At 49.8% G+C, this 19,144-nt stretch overlaps 1 protein-coding gene across 1 annotated transcript in view; it reads right to left on the bottom strand.

The window, feature by feature from the left end:
• The window catches only part of VILL (villin like), a 36,103-nt gene extending 20,547 nt beyond the window's left edge, over nucleotides 1–15,556 (bottom strand). The window contains exons 1-3 of the mRNA XM_051612254.1: nucleotides 15,478–15,556; nucleotides 1,968–2,049; nucleotides 436–510 (exon numbers count right to left, since the gene is read on the bottom strand). Of these exons, the coding sequence (XP_051468214.1) occupies nucleotides 436–510; nucleotides 1,968–2,036 (144 nt within the window). The 5' untranslated portion in view covers nucleotides 2,037–2,049; nucleotides 15,478–15,556. The remainder of the gene's footprint in view (nucleotides 1–435; nucleotides 511–1,967; nucleotides 2,050–15,477) is intronic.
• Between the last annotated feature and the right edge of the window lie 3,588 nt (nucleotides 15,557–19,144).

The raw sequence follows: 19,144 nt of genomic DNA, 5'->3' as shown, positions 1-19,144 counted from the left end.
GACATGAGAAAGGTTGCAGGACCTCTCTGTAGCACACCTCCATAACCCACATCATCTGCTGAAAGTGAGACCCTCCACTCAGCCCACTCTCACACCCCTGAAAGACTCCCACAAGTCATGCAAACGTGGGCCTTGATTTAGTTTGCCAGGAATGTATTGGACATTTTGCCATGTCTGGATATGACTCAGTTGATTAGAAGAAATATAATTTAACGAATTATTAAGTTAATAGTTCCTCTGGACTTTTGATTTACTAAATGTCGCAACCACATTGAATTCAGGTGTGTGATGAGATGGTGAATGCATATGCACAACCACAGGTACCCACAGGGCTGCTCTCACTAGGGAGGGGACCTAGGATCCAAGTCACAGCTACAGGAAAAGGGTTGAACCAGTTGCCTACCAAAGAGACCAATGTTTGCTAGTCCCACTCACGTGCAGAATGATGTAACAGTCCCCTTCAAAAAAAGTCCCATAAGCCTTCTCAGGTACAGGAACCATCTTCATGTTCTGTAAGGGAATGAAGGTTTGGATCATTGCTACAACTTCAGAGCCAGAAGCTGGGGGGTGTGAATCAGGACAGCTGGGGTGCATGACACTTTAAGGTGACAATCAGGGTTTGGAGAAGGAAGAATCAGGACTGTGCTTGTGAGCTGGGAAAAGCTGCTTCTGGGGGAAATCCCAAAAGCATTGAGGGGCAAATGGTAAATGATTTTTGTTGTTGTTGTTGTTTCCCTGCCCTTCTGCAATCCTGCAGGTCTAGAGCAAGAAGACCTGGGGGTCAGGCTGACCCAGGGGAGTGAGCACACCTCATCCTAGGTTTAGTTTTGGGGCATGGTTTTTACTCAGTGCCCATAAGCTGAATGATAACTATGTTAGGAAAACCACTTTGCCAGTGATTCACAGCAAGTTGTAGCGAGCGCTGAGCAAAGACAGACATGAGGACACCAGCGTATCCTTCACTCCTCCAAACCCTGAATGCACACATCATCTGGTGCAAGTGCACAATTAACCAGACATGCCTGCCCAGAGTAGGTGCCTGGATGCACGTGGGCTGCACAAGCAGCTCCTGGGCTTGAACTGGCTCTGTGGTTTCCTGGCATTAGACATACATTCTTCTGGTGGCCTGACTCGTTTCCCAGCATACCAGCCTGACCTGGGTGAACCCACACAGCTCTAATTACAGATCCTTTGGAAAGAGCTTAGTATAGTGCTTTGGAGAGAAAAGGAAAGACAAAGACCTTGTGATATTTGGAACAGAGCTGGGCCCTGTAGAGAGCCACCACCACTCGGGTACACGTTTTGGAGCCCCTTCCTACTGCTCCCCTGGGTGGGCTCTGGACCTCATTCTAAGCCCCCTCTCATTGCAAGGCAATATTCTTGATGAATTGGGCCAGAAGAAGGCAAAATTGACCACAACCTAGCTCCAAAGAAGAAGAAAATACCACTGCAAGCAGAAGGTGACCTTGCAATATGCAGTAGCTCTCCCTTCAGTGACCCATTGATCAGAGTGGGAAAAATAAGGATGAAGTGCAAATAGACCCCCTGGGCTGCCTGTGGTGCAAAAATGGGTGCCCACCCCATGGCAGCTGCTGGTGTGGACTAAGGTTACCTACACATAACCCCTCTTCTTGGTGAAACGGGTAATTAACTTCTGGTGTGCTAATGAAGCCCTGTGTTGGCTCCCAAAGGGGAAGGGGTGCAAAAATCCTCCAGTGTTGGAGAAACAGCCTCAATCCCGTCACACTCACGTTTCCTCAGCCAATATTATCCCTGTTTTATAGAGCAGGAAACTAAAGCAATAACATTGGAAGTTGCACAGGGAGAAGCTGGGTCTCCTGTTTCCCACTGCCTCTTATCTGTACCTCCCTGTTTTCCCACCCAGCTTACTTCAGGAATATCTCTTTCTTGAAACACATGCACGCACACATGGAGAGGACATCTGCCACCATTGTCTCTTGTCATACCTCTACACTCCATATCTGCAGTCCCAGCTTTCTCTCAATAGTTGGGAGGTTTGTGTCACTGTCTGTCATCCTGCAGGCTGAGCTGGAAGGAAAAGGAAGACATAAAAACAACCATTTAATTGGATACACCAATAAGTGCACTGGCCAGCTGGGTTCCTCTCACCATCAGTGGAGGTTTAATACAGATAATCCACACCCTGAAGTGTCTCTGTCTCTCTGCTGACTATGAAGAGAGCAGAGCTGTAGTTATCAGCAGTTTGGTGGGATGAACCCCCATTCCCAAGATATCCATGCTCATGGGGGACCAAGCAAAGTGTGGGACCACAGACAGAAAAGACTGGGTTGGGTATTGTTGTTCTGGTATGGAATTGGTTTTCCCTTATTTAAAGAGATGAAAAGGATTTGCTGGGGTGTTGGACTGGACATCAGTGCTGCTTTGCTCCCACCATGGCACAAGGGGTGGAAGGGACAATGGTGGAGCTCTGGGAGACCAATGCCTCCTGGAACAGCCACAGGATGTCAGGTCAGGTCTCCTGGGGCATTGAGAGCCTAAGGAATGAAGCCCTTCCACTTCAGGAGGAGATTCAGATCTAAATAAAGACAACTGAAAGGTATCTCAGGGCAGGGCACCAGGCTCTCAGCTCCATAAAGGTCAATGAAGACACAGCCAGCTCAGTCAGCAGAATATGTGGAGTCATCCAACTGATGACCCTGATGTCTACTTTACACAGGGGTGAGCAGCTCACCAGGCTCTGCTACCTCTGTGGGGAAGAGGTAGATTTCAGTTGCCCACACAAAGGTGCATTTGAGATATTTTTGGTACCTGCAGCTGCCCTTCTGTTGGGTGAAGATCTGCCATCCACCTCCTATCCTACCTACCAGCTGGAAAAAGAAAAAAGGACTGTGCTTAGCCACGTTCCCTGCTTGGATAGTTGAGGTTTTGCTGAAAAAGCAACTTCTGAACCCAGATTTTTTTACAGGGAAACATCCTGAAGCAAATCAAACCCCAAACCAATGTATGGGGTTACATTCCAGCAGAGCTGGCTGGCCCGTGGGGCATGGGCAGGTGCCTCCTGAGCAGCTCAGCTCTGATGGGAAGGCCACAGGAACAGACTGTGTTTGTGGAGGGCCCAGACCCATGTCAGCTGCTGCTGGATGAGTCAGTCCTGCTCACAAACCAAAGCCCAGCTTGGAGAGAAGACACAGCTCATGGATTCTTGCACCTTGCACGGATTTGCTCGGCCAGGTCACTCCCCTGACTCGCACTGGCCCATGGCAGACTGAACAACTGCTCTGTGTTCAACAACAACAACTCGACTGCCTGCCTTTTCTTCTCTGTCTCTGGATTAAAAGTCTGCTCTGGTTGTAGGCCATGGCCTCTCCTGAGCTCCTCTGCTCAGCTGTGAGAGGGAACCACCTATGAGAAGGAACAGTGCCGTGGCTGCCTCAACTCCACACAGCAACTGAGTCACAGGAAGAGGAAAAAATATGAGAAGCCAGAGCACAAACCCATGGAATAATCTCCTTCTGAGGGAGGAAAGAGCAAAGCCAGATGATCCTTTGCCAGCAGGCATGTTCATTGCTCATGTTATAAGAGACATGCTGCACTTTGCACCACAAACTCATGAGAAGCCATGGTCCTTCTCCTGAAGTGTCTGCACACTGTGTCAGAGCACAAAAATTGCTGTTCCAGGCAAGGCTGTTGGTCCATCCAGATCTTCTACAGCCCAGAGCTGCCAGACCCTGGCCCCTTGCACAGGCAGCAGAGAGAAGTAGGTACCTCCAGGGGCGGTTTGAGCACAGCCCCAACACCTCTCTGGTATCTGAGCAGGCACCCACAGCCTGGCAGCCCTGGGCAGCAGAGGTCAAGATGTGCTGACTCCTTCTTGAACCTCTGAAGGACCATGGAAGACTGAGTCCACGTGGCTTCATGCACCTACTAGGAGTGTATTCAGCAACCTTCATCTCCCTCTCAGGTCCTCCAGATAGCTTCTAGGCAAGAAGACAAACAATGAGGAGAAAACCATGCATTTTTCATCTCAATTCCCAGAAAGGTGATTGAGACCCACACAGATTAAAAGCCAGATCCAGGAAGGTATTTCAGTGTCTACAGAGAGGCTAGAAGCTTTTCTGCATGGGGTCCTGATTCACCTACTGTTCAGTCCATGGCTAGCAGGAACTGAAGCAAAAAGCACGATCTCAGTTCAGATCTTTAACCAAAAGACCTTTCCTTTCTTTTTAATATGGCATTTGAAAAGTCCCAGTCAAAGAAAAAAACAAACGAAGCCTTTTCCCTCAGCTATCTTTTTAATTTATTAGGGTTTTTCCTTCCAGCATCAAAACAGGAACAACGTGGAAATAAAGCCAATAAAGATGTTTGGATGTGTAGGAGAATTCGGGGAGTTGAAGCTGTATTTTTTTTTTTTTTACCAAGACTGACTTTGCTCCCTGTGGAAAGCAGCAGGCACCGTCCTCCCCTGCTAACAGCACATGAAACCAGCAGCTGGCCAGCTGTGAGACACAGCTGGCTCCTTGCTTTTCCAAGCATCCCAGCCTCTTTGCTGGGAAAAGTTAACCCAAAGGGTGCTGAGATTCCTCTGAGCACAAAGAGCCATGTAGGACAAAACCCTCCAAGAGCCAGCAAAGCTCTCCTGATTCCCACCCCAACCTCTTGACTCAGAAGAGGGAACTTGGATCTCCTCCACTCCTGGGACTCTTTCCTCCATCTGAAACCTGCCCCTTAACTCCAGTCCCCACTTTTCTTGGAAATGCTGTCCCTCCCTTCCTCCTTAGTCATTAAACTGGGGGGGGGGGGGGGTTTGGTGAGAAGTACAGAGAAGTCTGGCTGTTTCTTTAGACTTTCCAGCTCCTTTCGGCTGGTGGCCAAGTTAGAAATAATAGGAATATGACTTATATAATCAGACAGCTCATTTCATTAGTGATTTAATGTGGGTTTTTAATCAGATGATCCCATAATTCAACTCTTGCCCAGACACAGTATTTTTTGGAGCAAAAACTTCCCATCTGTGCTGAAACCAGGAAGGGCAGAAACGTCTAATTGAAAAAGAGAAAAAGAAAAAAAGAGACCTTAAGAGGCTTGGGTTCACCATGGGGTTTCAGCAGCTGTGTCTGGGTCAGTTCCTATCTCAATCAAACCAGTTTTGCCCAGCTAGGCGAAACACAAATTAGCAAGGAGCATGAGTCAACTGCCTCTGGGGTAGGAATTCACCAGAAAAAAAACCCTGGTTGTGAGGACAGACCTTTGCTTCCTGGTACAGACACAGCTCTGCCTGTGGAGCAGGGAAAGAGGCACTAAAGGAGGTGTAGTTCTCTTCTCTGCTGCCACATGAGTAACATGCAGCTATTCAACTTCCACCCCCAGGGCCAGCTACCCTGTTTCCACAATTTCCAGGGGCTCTCACACCCCTGCAAAGAAGGGACACATGACACACCATGAGTATGAACTGTGAGGTACGACCAGCGCGTGGTGGCCACTGCAGAGCAAAGGTAACTGCAGGCTTGGAGCTGCTCAGTTGGGTCATCACTACTTGGTTGGGAGAGGGCATGGGGCAATGGGCATAAACTGGAACACAGAGAGTTCCATATGAACATGAGGAAAAACTTCCTTACTGGGAGGGTGACAGAGCCCTGGGACAGGCTGCCCAGGGAGGCTGTGGAGTCCCCTTCTCTGGAGATACTCAAGACCTACCTGGATGCAGTTCAGAGTAATGTGCTCCAGGGGATCCTGCTTTAGCAGGGGAGTTGGACTGGATGATCTCTGGAGATCCCTTCCAACTCCAAGGACTCTGTGAGGGCAAAGGACCTGGAACCCAGATGTCAGTGGCTGGCACCTTGGCTGGATGTCACAGTGGGGACAACCTGGAGTATTCAGAGCTAAAAGCAAACCCTTCTCTAACACAGTTTTGGTAACAAAGATTTCTAAATATCATCCCCTCTCCAACCAGCAGAATGAGGGGGGAAAGCTTTGCCTTCAGGAAGGACTAGTGACTAAGTGTCAAGGTCACTCCCAAGATTGGTTAACAAGTAACAGTTGGGGTGGAAGTGCCAGCAATCACCATTTCACGTTGGTCAACCTGGTAGGCATTGAGAAAGCAGACCTAGCAGGACATTCCTTCAGGCAGACTGGGGCTGTTTGGGTGGGGAGGGAAAATAAGGACTGAGGAGGGGGAGAGGAGATAATTTCAAGCTCCCACAGCACGTTCTGAACTCAGCTTGATTTGGCTGGTCTGGGTTTTGGCGACACACTTGTTGGGCTGCAGTCACAGTCACAAAAAAAAACCTCAGTGAAATGACTAATGTTCTGTACAGCTCTGGGAAAATAGGAAGCAGCTGTGGCTCCAGCCTTTCCAGGCTGAAAGGCCTAATTATTGGGAATACTTGGACTGGCATTAGATGAGGTAAACCAGGGCCGTTGAATTGGTTTCATTGTCTCCATTATAGTTGGGCATCTGGGCCCAAGTAGGTGCCATTTTTTGTTTGCAGAGAGGACAGCAATTAACTCTTGTTTTGCCCAGAGGAATGAAATTGAATATTGAGTTGGACTGAGGTTCTTCAGCTGCTGCTCGGGAGTGTTGCTTTGAATGGTGACTGTCCCTAGTGAGTGACTGTCCAGAAGTACAGCACTCAACCAATGCAAGCTGTCTTTTTATTTTCCTGCTGCAGGAGGAGAAAAAAAATGGCTTTTATCTCACTTGGAAATGGTGGGTAGGGAGGTCCAGTAATGGGATGTGCCCTCTTTCTCATGACACGTGCTCCATCACATCATATCCTCTAATTTTTCTGGCAGGAAATATCAAGTTGGGATAGGTGAGAGCACCTGTGACATGTGCTGGTGGGAGATTCCACCATCTTGCACAAACAGAGAAGCTGACCTGCATTACCCACCTTGGATGTGGTGATGAGTCAGGGATAAGTGGGACAGGCTTTTTAGGGGCTGGCAAAAGAGGAAGAAGTGCAGCTCAGTTCACCCTCCTCCTCTAAGTCCTGTGAGGTCCAGGTTCAGGAGCTTGTTGAGGCTCATGTGCCACAGAGAGGGCCTGCACAGACATGCCTGGCTGGCCACAGAGAGCTCTTCAGGCTTCTTGGAAAGAGCTGTTGCCTGGAAGCTAAAGTGACATAAACCAGGCCTTGAAATAAGATGCTATTTCTGATCACGGTGGGCCATTAAATGTTGGAGCAGCTCATGAGGGAAGCTGGCAGGCTTGCCCTTATTTAATGTTTTTGAAATGAGACTGCTCAATGGCTGGGGTGGGCTTTCTGGGCTTGGGTCCATGGAGCCTGTGACCATGAGACCCTGCTCAGGTGCTGCACTTCCAGCAAGCTGAGCCTTCCCACCAGTTTGGCATTAGGGCAATAACATGGAGTGGTCCTCATAGGATCATTAAGGTTGGGAGAGACCTTCAAGGTCACCAAGTCCAACCATAATCCAACTACCACAGCCACTAAACTATATCCTGAAACATCACATCTAAACACTTTTTGAACACCTCCAGGGATGGTGACTCGACCACCTCCCTGGGCAGCCTGTTCCAAGGCCTCACCAGGGCTTTTGTAGTCTTCTCTTCAGTTGAGAGGGATCAAAATTTGAGCTGGGGCATCAGACAGGATGAATTAAGATTGGGAAGAAACTTCCTGCTCACCTCCTCAGGGTCATTGGCTCTGGAGATGAGAATGGACTTCACCTGGGTTCAGATGGGCAGGTTTTTCCTTTTTCCATGAATGGCAGCCAGGGATTATCAGACCACATCTCATCCAAGCATCTACCTGCCATCACAGGCTATTGGACTTCCCTGTTCTTTGCTCATGGGGTAAAGGCTGGGATGGTGAGGACCGAGATACTAAAGTCTGTTCAGGGTTGATGTGAGTGAAGATTTAAGGGCCTGGGGTGAAGGAGAAGACCACTGAGAGTATTTTATGTTCTTGATGGCCCCTCAAACTGAAAGTACTCTATGCCTCAGGAGAGGTTTGAATTCCCTGTTTAGTAAATTCAAAGGATTCACTGGATCAAGCTGTGCAAGTAATTTCTCAGGTTCTGCGCAAGCAACATCCAGTGTGTCCTGTCTGACAAAAACTGACCAATCTCCCCAAGACTCAGCTGCTGCATCTCTTAAACCCTGGAATCTCACCCCACCTGTAACCACCACCCCAGGCATCACTGAGAAACAGACCTTCAGCTTAGTGTCTTCCACCTTCACCCCCTGTCCACTTTTGGCATCTCTGACTTCATATTTTACACACAGTGTTTCCCATAAACCCACTGATGCTCGAGCCTTTACCTCCAGCCCCACATGAGCCACATGCAGGTGGGCTCTGATTCTCCAAACCCACCACTGAGCTTCACTTAAAAGCAAGGAGCACAAGGAAGGACTAGGCTATTGGGAAATAACCACCTTCCCAGCTGTAACTGCCCTCATTCTGTATCTCATCTGTCCCTTCGGATTCCTTGGAGGACACCTGATTTAGGAGGGCCAGCAACTCATGATTTATCTCCTCTGGTTTTGACTAGTCCCTTGCAGCTGCCTCATTTCCACCTGCCATAAATTCTAGCTCAGCACCTCGTTCCATCTAGAAAATCTTGCTCATCTCTCCACACCTCTCTTTACGACCTCCTTTGTCCTCTGCATTTATCCCACTGCTGGTAGCTTTCCAGCAGTCTGGTCTTCTAGCAGATGATCTTGGGGAACTGATTTGTAGGAGGAGATTTTTCCCCAAACTGTGGCTATTTCTGAATCCTCCCTCTAAAATTTTCACAACTGGCTGCTTCTCCTGGGAACAGCAGAGCTGTATTGTCTCAGGAAACTTCTCAACAATGCAAGAACAACGTCCTGACTATTAAACCAGGAAGCCTTAGCACCAGCCACAACTCCCAAGTCATGCAGGCTGAGTTTCCACATCCATCAAGCTGGATGTGGAGCCCAGTGCTCGGCGGTGACTGGTGCTGGAAAAGGGAGAACAAATTGGCTGGATGTGCAGGCCAGGAGTCCTTGCCTTGGTGTCCTACAGAGAAGGTCAGAGCACCCTCACTGCTCTTGACTGACTGTTTTCCCGAGAAGTCCTTCTTCCCTGGGAAGCCTTTGAAAACAGCAGGCCCTCCCAGGCAGGCAGGATCTCTGCAGGGTGCAGGCAGCCCTGTTAGACTCAAAGCTTTCAGGAGCAGCAAAAAAAAAAAGAGTCTGGAGCTGCAGTAACTTCCCCCTGAGATCAGTCCCACTGCCCGACAACGAACCGTTATGGCACAAACCCACCTCACCTCTCTCTGAAGATCCGTGAGAGAAAAAAACAGTGGCACAAGAAGCTGTGAAAAGCCTTCTGTGTGCAAGTGCCTTGCAGCAGCATTGCCCCTGGAATGGTGCCTGGGGCATTTTTTATTTTTTTTTTCAAAGAATAAAACACAGCTTGGTGCACACCTACTCCCGAGGTATCCATTCCACCTCTGGCTCCTGCTGCTGAGGTTATTGAGTCAGCAACAGTACCCAGCCACCCTAAGGGAAAGGTGAGCAGGTAGCTTGCCAACTCATTAGGAACAAACCTCTCCTTTCTTTCAGCTCTTTCTCTCCTGGTGAAAGGGAGAGATTCCTGGCTCAGGACCAGCACTGCGTCCAAAGGCAGGGCTTCCTGCCACCGTGAGGGCAGGAGGTGCATGCAGGAGGAAAACAAAGCTGGAGCCATTTTAACTCCTCTTACTGGTTTCCAGAGAAGTGGTCCAGGTTAGAAGCGTTCTCAGAAAGTAACTTCTAATTACTCACCACCTTCAGGAAAAAAAGTTACTGTCCTCTTTTAGCAGGGCCTGTAGTGGCAGGACAAGGGGTGATGTTTTTAAATGAAAAGAGAGATTTACTCTAGATGGTAAGTGGAAATTTTTTACAATGAGGGTGGTGAAACACAGGCACAGGATGCCCAGAGAAGGTGGTAGATGCCCCATCCCTGGAAACATTCAAGGTTGGATGGGGCTTTGAGCAACCTGATCTAGTTGAAGATGCCCCTGCTCACTGCAGGGGGGTTGAGCTAATGAACTTTAAATGTTCCTTCCAACCCAAATCAATCTGTGATTCTATTATTCTCTCCCACATCAGCATTTTAACAGAGCGTTATTTAACATTATGACTGCAGGTAAGTAAAACAAGAGCTGAGACATCAGGGAGGAAAGAATGTGTGTTTGGTCATGGGTACAAGAACTTTCTGAGCCCTGGGGAGCACAAAAGCTCATGGGAAGGGTGTGACAGCTGGAAGTTGAGGGCAGACCCACAAAAGAAGACATTTTCACAGCTGAAACTGAGGAGACTGTTTCCTATGCAGGAACAGAGCCTGGGGGAAGGCTAGGGGAGGGGTGAGAGGCTGGGATTCATCCACTCTCACTGGGGTGTCTTAGTTTTAGGTGCTTAAGTCTGAAGGAGGACTCTCCCCGGGTGGTTCCCGTCATCCTGACCTTTGGTCTAGAGCAGATCTAGTGACTCTCCATCTGGAGGGAATTACTGTCCACTTGGCCTGAGGGGCAGACCCCTGGGTGGAGAGCCCAGCTTGCCAGGCTGCCCTTCACCTCTCTCGAGCTCCCATCCACTGTGCCCCTAGACCTGGCTTGCCAGATCTCTCAGTGTGCACCAAACCAAAAATCAAGAACGAAATCACAGTTAAACCCAAGCACTGGTGCCCACCTGGTCCTTCTTTCACAAAAAAACAAGTCTAAGAGTTATGATTTTTGCTTCTGCAGGTAACAGTTTTACATGAATTGCCAGAACATGCAGATGTCAATCTGCATGACATGTATGTGTGCAGGACAAAAAGCAGGGGTTTCCTGGTGAACAGTTTAACTAGTGCAGTTGACTAAGTCTTTGCTATCAGGACCTTTGTTTGATGGTGATGGAGCAAGGGTGCTGGCCTGGCTCCTTTCAGACCAGCTGGGGAACCGGTTTCCAGAGCATTGTCTTCCCAGTGGAAAATGGTGAGGTTAATATTAACTATCAAAAGGAAGGGAGTGTTCCAGTTTTGCTCCAGTTCAGACCTGCAAGCATCACATCAAACTTGGGAACAGAAAGCCAGGACTTCTGAGAAAGAAAAAAAATAAATAAGGGTTTGCATTTTGCATGGCAAAATCAATGACCTGGACCTAAACATGGGACTCCAGAGGTGACTGTGAACCTCTGGCCTGATGAGAAGCAATGGATTTATTCAGGGGAAGGTTTGTTTCTGGAGCTGCAAAGGTAAGCTCATCCTTTCTGAATGACACACCTCTGCTGAAAGAACAAGCAGAGAGAAACCAATCCTACCCAGGTCTCCACCTGAAACAGAGACAGACCTTCACAGGACCTTCTCTCAAGGGAACCCCAACAACAGTCACATTTTTGGTACCCGTCACCCGTGCTAGAGTTATCCTCTAGGGTTGTGTGAAGCCAGAGGGAAGTTCAGCACCACATACCTGGTGTGTTTGTCAGTTTCATCCAGCCCTTCCAACCCAGGGTGAGCTGTGAGGACACTCTTGGTCCTGCTGTGACTTGGTGGGTGCGACTGAGTTTCCGTTTGCGTCTCCTCACTCTAAGCAATTGCTCCTTGAGGAAATGCCTCACCACCATCCCACCCCCAAGAGACCCCTCTGTTGTGTCTCCTTCTCAACGTGGCTTTCAATGGCTATTCTTTGCTCTGCTCCAGGAAGACAACAGGGCAAATGGAGATGAGGCAGATTGCTGGGAATGAGTGACAGAAGGACACGGGGCAAAAAGGAAGCGTAACTTTGCTCCTGTGGTGCTACGTGCTGTATGGTGAACAGTGTTGGTGCATCACTATTTTGTGAGCCAAACCCTCTTCTGCCCAGCCCTGGGGCTCCTGCCCACCAGAGCATAGCTCTCTGCTGACATGGCACAGCAAGGAATCATGGAAGTGTTTGGTTTGGAAAAGACCTTTAAGATCATCAAGTCCAACTGTTAACCCAGCCCTGCCAAGGCCACCACTAAACCATGTCCCTCAGCACCACATCTACGTGGCTTTTAAATATCTCCAGGGATGGTGACTCCACCACTGCCCTGGGCAGCCTGGGCCAGGGCCTGACAACCCTTTTGGGAAAGAAATTGTTCCCAATATCCAATCTAAACATCCCCTGGGCAACTTGAGACTGCTTCTTCTTGTCCTATTACTTGTTCCTTGGGAGAAGAAACCAGCCCCCTCACTTGCTCCAACCTCCTTTCAGGCAGTTGTAGAGAGTGAGAAGGTCTCTCCCCCAACCTCCTTTTCTCCAGGCTGAACAGCCCCAGTTCCTTCAGCTGCTCCTTGTAAGACAGACCCTTCCCCAGCTCCATTGCCCTTCTCTGGACACTCTCCAGCCCCTCAATGCCCTTCTTGGAGTGAGGGTTTTATAACCATTCCACCTCATCCCATCCCTCCCTGCCCTTGTAAAAAGTCCCTCCCCAGCTTTCCTGGAGCCCCTTCAGGCACTGGAAGGTGCTCTAAGGTCTCCCCAGAGCCCACTCTTCTCCAGACTGAACAACCCCAAGTCCTCAGACCATCTCTGTGGCCAACTCTGGACTCACTCCAGAGGAGCAAAGTCCCAGCCCACAGGTCCCCATGCCTGGCACTCACTTGGCATAAAAAGCCAAACCCAGCCCAAAGCAGGACCACAGCATGCCCACAGCAGAAGAGTGTGTGATCCCTTCCTGGGGGAGAAGAAGGGCAGCTTTTGAGAGAGCAGCACATCAACTGCATAAAGCCAAATGAATAAAACATCCCTGCAAATGCTGGGAACAGCTTGAGAAAGAGCCATTCACACAGGATGGCCTTTTGCACCCGGAGCTGCCAATGGGAGTTTTGTCTGAGCACAGGGAAGGGATTCAAGGCATCTGAAAAACTGGGATGGGTGGGATTTGCTCAAACCCAGGCAGCTATTTCATAGACTGCAACAAAGGACAGTAATTTAAGCCTTAACACCCTCCCAAAGGGAAGGTGGGTAACTCCATCTGTGTCACCCAGACAGAACATGCCTTCCCTGCCTGTTTTTAACCCTGTCCAGCTGTTTTTGTAAGAGCAGTTTTATATAAAGGGCCAGCCAGAAACTTATTTTTCCATCCCAGGGCATGGCAGCAGGACATTTCTAGGTAGGAGAGGTCAGCTGCTCTGAATAGCTCATTTCACAGGAACTGCCCAAGATGGAGCTCAACCATGCAATTTAGCATCTCCTGTGCCTCCTCCTCTGACGTGGATATAAAGTAATAACAAGTTTCACTGTTGCTCTGCCCAGAGCTGCCTCAGATAAGCATGAATAGGCTCAGATAAAGGCAGGTAACAAATGGTAGGATTTGTTTTTCAAGCAGAGGTCCTTGGAAATCAAAGCAGCTGAAGCAAATGCACATCATCAGATGCAGGAAATTAACATGACATCTCAGAGGACTTTTCTGAACTGAAGGATGCTAAAGACTTAGCTACAATATTCATCCTTCCCTGCAGTCCTTTTACACCCAGAATGGGTGGAAATACAGTGAAAATGTATAATCATCCAGGATAAATCATAATTAGGCCTATTTCCAGGGTGGTATCATGTGGCAAGGGAGAGCATGAGAAGAGAGGTTTTAACGAGTGGTAAGAACATGTATCCCCTTGTAACTGTACTATCTGTTTCTCTGAGGGGCCAGCAGAAGCTGAAGAATGTTTGGGACTAAACCAAGAGCTGGAGCAGAGATATTTTGGGTGTGGGGTGTCCACAGTGGAGTCCTTCCTCGTGCAATTGGACGTTTCATACACAAATAAAAGCCCAATGGGTGGATTTGTGTAATTCCCAAAGTGAATTTCAGAGGGCTGCAAAAGAGCCCGTTCCCTGTGATGAAGGAAGGACCTTGAGAAGAGGGGGTGGTGGCACAGGCAGTCCCCAGAGGTGGCTGGGCCAAGCAGCACAAAGGCAGCACAAAGGCTCTCCCTGTGCCCTGAGCTGCCCTTCACCCCCCGGGGCATTTCAGGGCTCTGCCTCCAAGTGGGCTACTGTGAATTTAGCTCTGTTAAAACTGAGGGAAGGTTTTTGGTCCAGTAGGATGTGCCCAGCACAGAGCAGAGCCCCAGCAAGTTCCAAGCACGGGGCAGGTGTCTGAGCCTATCTCCTCTTTGGCTGGGGAGGAAGGACTGCAGCACAGGTGCTGCTGAAAGAACAGGTTGCAGGACAAACCCAGCCTGAAGTCACAGAGGGCATAGTGCCTCTCCTCCATGTCACATGTCCCAGACCTCCTCAGGGGCTCCAGAGCAGGAAAGGTCACAACTTCCATGCTTGGAGTCCAGAAAAACATGCACAGCTCCATATAAAAGATCAGGAGACACCGTGAGCATCTTCAGCATCTCTGGCCATTCAAGAGCAGGGATTTATTGTCTCAGCCTAACCAGGAGCCCCAAGACACATGGGATGGCAGGAGAACAGGATGACACTGCTTCCATGGCATGAAACCTTTGCCGTGGCAACTGCTGCCACAAATTCCTGTCTAGGAAATAAGATCATGAGGCCTGCGAGTTCACCGGTGGGAAGGAGCTGGAGGAGGAAAAGGGCGGCTTGTTCACCCAGGGAGGAAGAGGAGGGGAGGGGAGGTTCACCTGGCTCTGCCAGGAGGAAGGAGAGGGAAGATGATCAGGGCTTTCCTGGCCCACACTGTCCCAGCTACTGCCTCCAGCCGGCAGCCCAGCCGGGAATGCTACAACCCGGTTGGAAAGGAGGGGCTGATGGATCACCCCACCTCTAGCTGCAGGCTCCGAGCCGCCCCTTCAGCAGCACCCGGGCGATTCCGTGCCCAAGCGGGGCCGCTTCGCTGAGGCTGTTCTGATCTTTGTTTCCCTCTGCCGGAGGGTAACCCTGAACCTCCCACGGGTGCTAATTCCTAGGGCTGCTCCTCCGGGTCAAATATTGAGGCTCCTCATGTGCACGCCTCAGAAAAACACCGGCCAGGGAGCCTCCCAGCTCCATTCCATCTCCGAGCAATTTGCGTCTCGAACGAAGGCGGGTGAGAAAACACTCTGCACTGACAGAGCAAAGCAGCCCGGCAGTTTGGCCATTAGCACACCTGCCCACAAGAACTTCCAACCACTTCTTTTTGTTTTTTTCTTTCGGTCGCTGTCAGGATCCAGAAGAGCTCTGCAAAGGCAGGCAGGCTTCCAGCAGATCCTCCCAGCCACAAAGCACTAAACAAACCCGGCCGAAACGAAAGGCTGTCAGTTGCCTGCTGCGTGGAAATCAAAGCCAGGCTGTGCAGAGAGAGCTCCACGAAAAGCCTGTGTCCTTGGAGCTCAGATGGGTGCTCAGGGAGCTGAGGTAGCTCCTTGTCCCAACCCCAAACCCACCAGGATGGGCGCGTTGCTTCCAGCAAAGCCATCCTGCCTTGCACCAGCTGAGAAATATTTATAACAAAAGGGAAACTATCACTTTTTTGGGGGGAGGGTTGGTTTGTTGTTGGTTTCTGACTGTCCCCCAGAACAAGTCACCAAACAGCTCTGGCCTCCAGAGACACAACTCGGTGGGATGCAGGGCAGCTCTTACCTTGCCGGGCAGCGTGCGGGCTCCTCACAGCTCTCCCTTCCTTTCCTCTGGAGTGAGTGAGTTTCAAGGCACTTTTTGTTTGCTGTTCTGCTACCTTGTCAGCTCGGGAACAGCAGCGTTCGGTAATTCAATCCTCTACTTAACCGCAGAGACACTCCTACCCGGAGATCACACCCATTCCCAGGCTCACGGAGGGACAAAGACGCAGCCGGTGCGAGAGAGTTTCAACCAACTCTCTGTTTGCATCAAATATCCCCCAGCTCCTCATTTACAGATGATTAAGTGCTGCTTTAATTAGAAACCTAGTTTGTCCAGGTTTAAAAGGGCAGGGGAGGGTTTCACCCCCTGCTTTTTTTTGCTGGACAAAGCCAGGTGCTGCTCCGTGCCACGTTAGTGCTTGGGCCCAAGAATCCCAGCTCCAGTCCCTGCCTCTGACAATCCCAAATTTTGGCACAGTTGGTCCCAGTGGAGAGGTGCTTGGAGCAGAGAGGCTGGTCCTGCTCCCCGTGAAGCTGAGCTGGGTCTCCCTGTGCCCAGGGTGTGTTGCAGCCCAGGGCAACGGGCAGCAGGGGAGAGGTTTGCCCTCCGAATTCCTGGCTGGAATGGAGATGTAGTGGAGCACTGGAGCATGCAACCAGGCTGCCCTCCTGGGAGAGAAGTAATGATAAACCAGAAAACCCCAGCAAAGCTGGCAGTGTTTGGCCACCTTCTGAGGCAGAAAGGTGTGTCTGGGGATCATAGAATCATAGAATAGTTTTGGTTGGAAAAGACCTTTCAGGTCATCTAGTCCGACCGTTAAGCCAGCACTGCCAAGTCCATCACTAAACCATGTCCCTAAAATATCCTTGTTGCAGCACCAGAGCTGCTTATTAAGGAAAAAGCAGCTGCCCCTTCCAAAAGCTGCCCTGATGCCACAGGCTGTGGGTGACCTGAAGACAAATCATCTCCTCTCGGTGCCTGCTGCTCCTGCCTGGCATCTACATGGTGCTGCTCACTGCTGGTGGAGGCAACATCCCTCACTGCAGAGTGGTGGAGCCACCAGGTCTTGCCCTGTCTTTGGGGGACCCAGGGCTGTGTCCTGCTGGGTTTTGAGTATCTCCAAGGATGGAGACTACACGACCTCTCAGGACTGGGAACTATCCAAGTCCTTCCCTTTCTACGCACTAAGCTTCTCTTGCCATTTCCTTGATTTTTTAGATTAACCCACACAAACTGAAAAATAGATACAGATCAGCTCAGCAGCTAAGCCAGGCATCAGGATGGTTTTAAACCACCACAGCTTCCACAGATCTTGTCTACTGATCCCAAGGGTTCTGTAATGGGAAGAGCACCCAAAATACCTGGGACATGAGCTGCAGACCAGTCTACCACTAATCACAGATAGCTGCAAATCAGGGTGCAGGCTGAACCTGCTCATTCCACTTGGGTGTGCCCATAGCTGAGAAGAACAATTCAGAGATCTTAGTTTCATGGCTGGAGATGCAAAACTGACCCTTAGCAAGCAATTGATCCCTTAATGTCAGCAGGCTGCACCTCACAAAACCTGTAACAGCCTTCACCTTTCATTTTCCATTTTCATTGAATCATGCTGAGTGTCTTCCTCTGTTGCAGGGAGCAGAGGAACGGTGCTTTGTGCCTTCCTCCAGTCCATGGAAGATGGGGACCTGTGCCAGGGTCTGCTTTTATCCATGGAGTCAACCTCAAGCCAACTGCTGGCCCAGTGGTGATGGTCACACATCAGCAGCTCTGGTGAGACGTGTTAGAAGATGGGGTGAGGGCACCTGAAGATCCCAGAGGATCAGCCCCAAACTCCACCATCCTCCCATTCCCCTTTTGTCACATCAATCATTATCCCCAGCACCAAGATTTCAGTGAAGAGCTGTTGTGTGTCTGGGCCCTTTTCAGTGCTGATCTGTGCTGATGTAAACCAGCCTGTTTCCATGGTTGCAGCTCCATGAATTTGAGCTCTGGGATGAAGCATGTCATTCCCATACCCACAGCTTTGGCAACACACCTCAGGCTCGTGCACAGGTGATGTCTGAGCTGCCTGTCCTCACTCCTTTCCTTTGCCATGGTGAAAAAGGAGTAGATAAATCCTGGTGAGCTTTCAAGGAGCCCAAATCTGTAGGAACAGATGTCAAGCACTTTAGAACAGTCAATGCTGAGGGAAAAGAAAATGTTTGCCATAAAACTTGGGCTGATTTAGTGCTGAGCTGTAGGCACTTTTGCTTCCTGCTAATGCTGGTCATGCCGTGGGGTTATAGAGCAGAAAACATTATTTCCAAGCAGTTTAACTCAGTGCTGGTGGAAAATAGAATAGCCTGACTTTCATAACTGAAACATGATCTGAGATGTTCCTGCCCAACCATTTTTTCCCATGTTCATGGCCTGATGCACTTGTATTCTGGTCTGAAACCTTGACTCAGTATTCCCAGAGCTCAAAGACCTTGTGGTTTAATATATATATATATAATTTTTTTTTCCATGCATAGAGATGGCAGGTGAGGCTGTTTTCAGTGTCCCAGTGCAAGCTCAAGACACAGAAGACATTGTCACAGGGTGATGCTGGGGATCGATCAGGAGCTGCTGGGAGGAAGGCTGCCAAAGTGCAAAAGCAAGGTTTGGCAGGGTAATGGCCCACATCTGCCTCAGCCTCGACTGTCCTGTGGACAAGGTTAACCTTGTGCATGGGGAAGCAGGCTTTGCCAAGGGGGTATTTGCAAAATGACACATCACAAAGGTATTTCCACCCTGCTTTCTGGTGTGGAGCTCTGGGAGGAAGAGGGAAGGGCCAAACCCTGCAGGTGAGATAACACAGCAGGGGCCTCATGCTTTGGAAAGCAAGGGAAGGAGGGAACCCCCCACAAGCTGCTCAAGAGACCAGTGCAAAGACCCATCACTATTTAAGTGAGGTCAAATGTCCTGACTTGTAGCAGCCAAAGTATTGCATGAATTTCTGAGAACATTTGACCCACGACCAAAGCAGGTGACATTTTACCACATGTTCTTCATACAGCCTCATTCAGGCACTTCTCTGCCCTAGAAAATCAGGATGTCCAAAAGAAAATCTACATGGTGCCTCTTACAGGCAAATCCCTACAGATGTGGTAGAGGAGGACTGGGCTAAAATTTACTGCTCCCCCATCTGCTGTGCTCCTGGCTGTGGGGAAGAAGATGAGAAATCCACACATATGCATGTATATTGACCATCCTGCATGCAAGGACCTCACTTGTTGGGGCTTATAACTTGCTGAAGGAGAAGACCCCCCCCCCAAGAAGTACATCTCAGGCAGTGAGTACATCTAAGCTGTGAGCAAAACAGGGATGACTAGCAGCCCTGAAGGACTGAGCACCAGCCCCAGGATTTGACCCAGCTGCCTGCAAAGGGAGTTCTGATAGGGGAAAGGGAACACAGGTTTGCTCTTTGGCCTGGTGGGCTTGGACCAGTGGAGGTCAGGGCTTCACTGAGCTGCCTCTGGCAGGTGACTGTGCTGGTTAATGGTTAATGACAGCAAATGGAAATGTCTTGGGACAGGGGAAGGTGCCTGGGCGCTGGGGTGAGGAGTGCTCCTGTGCTGCAGCGTGAGGCTGAGCTGCACCAGTGGAGATGGGACCATTCTGAGCTGTGGAGAGCCACTCCATCTTCTCAGCTTGTGCCAGCTGGTGC

The sequence above is a fragment of the Apus apus genome, chromosome 2, assembly GCF_020740795.1.
Source record: "Apus apus isolate bApuApu2 chromosome 2, bApuApu2.pri.cur, whole genome shotgun sequence".
NCBI lineage: Eukaryota > Metazoa > Chordata > Aves > Apodiformes > Apodidae > Apus > Apus apus.
Note: the sequence above shows the minus strand (reverse complement) of the source record. Positions and strands in the feature narration are given on the sequence as shown.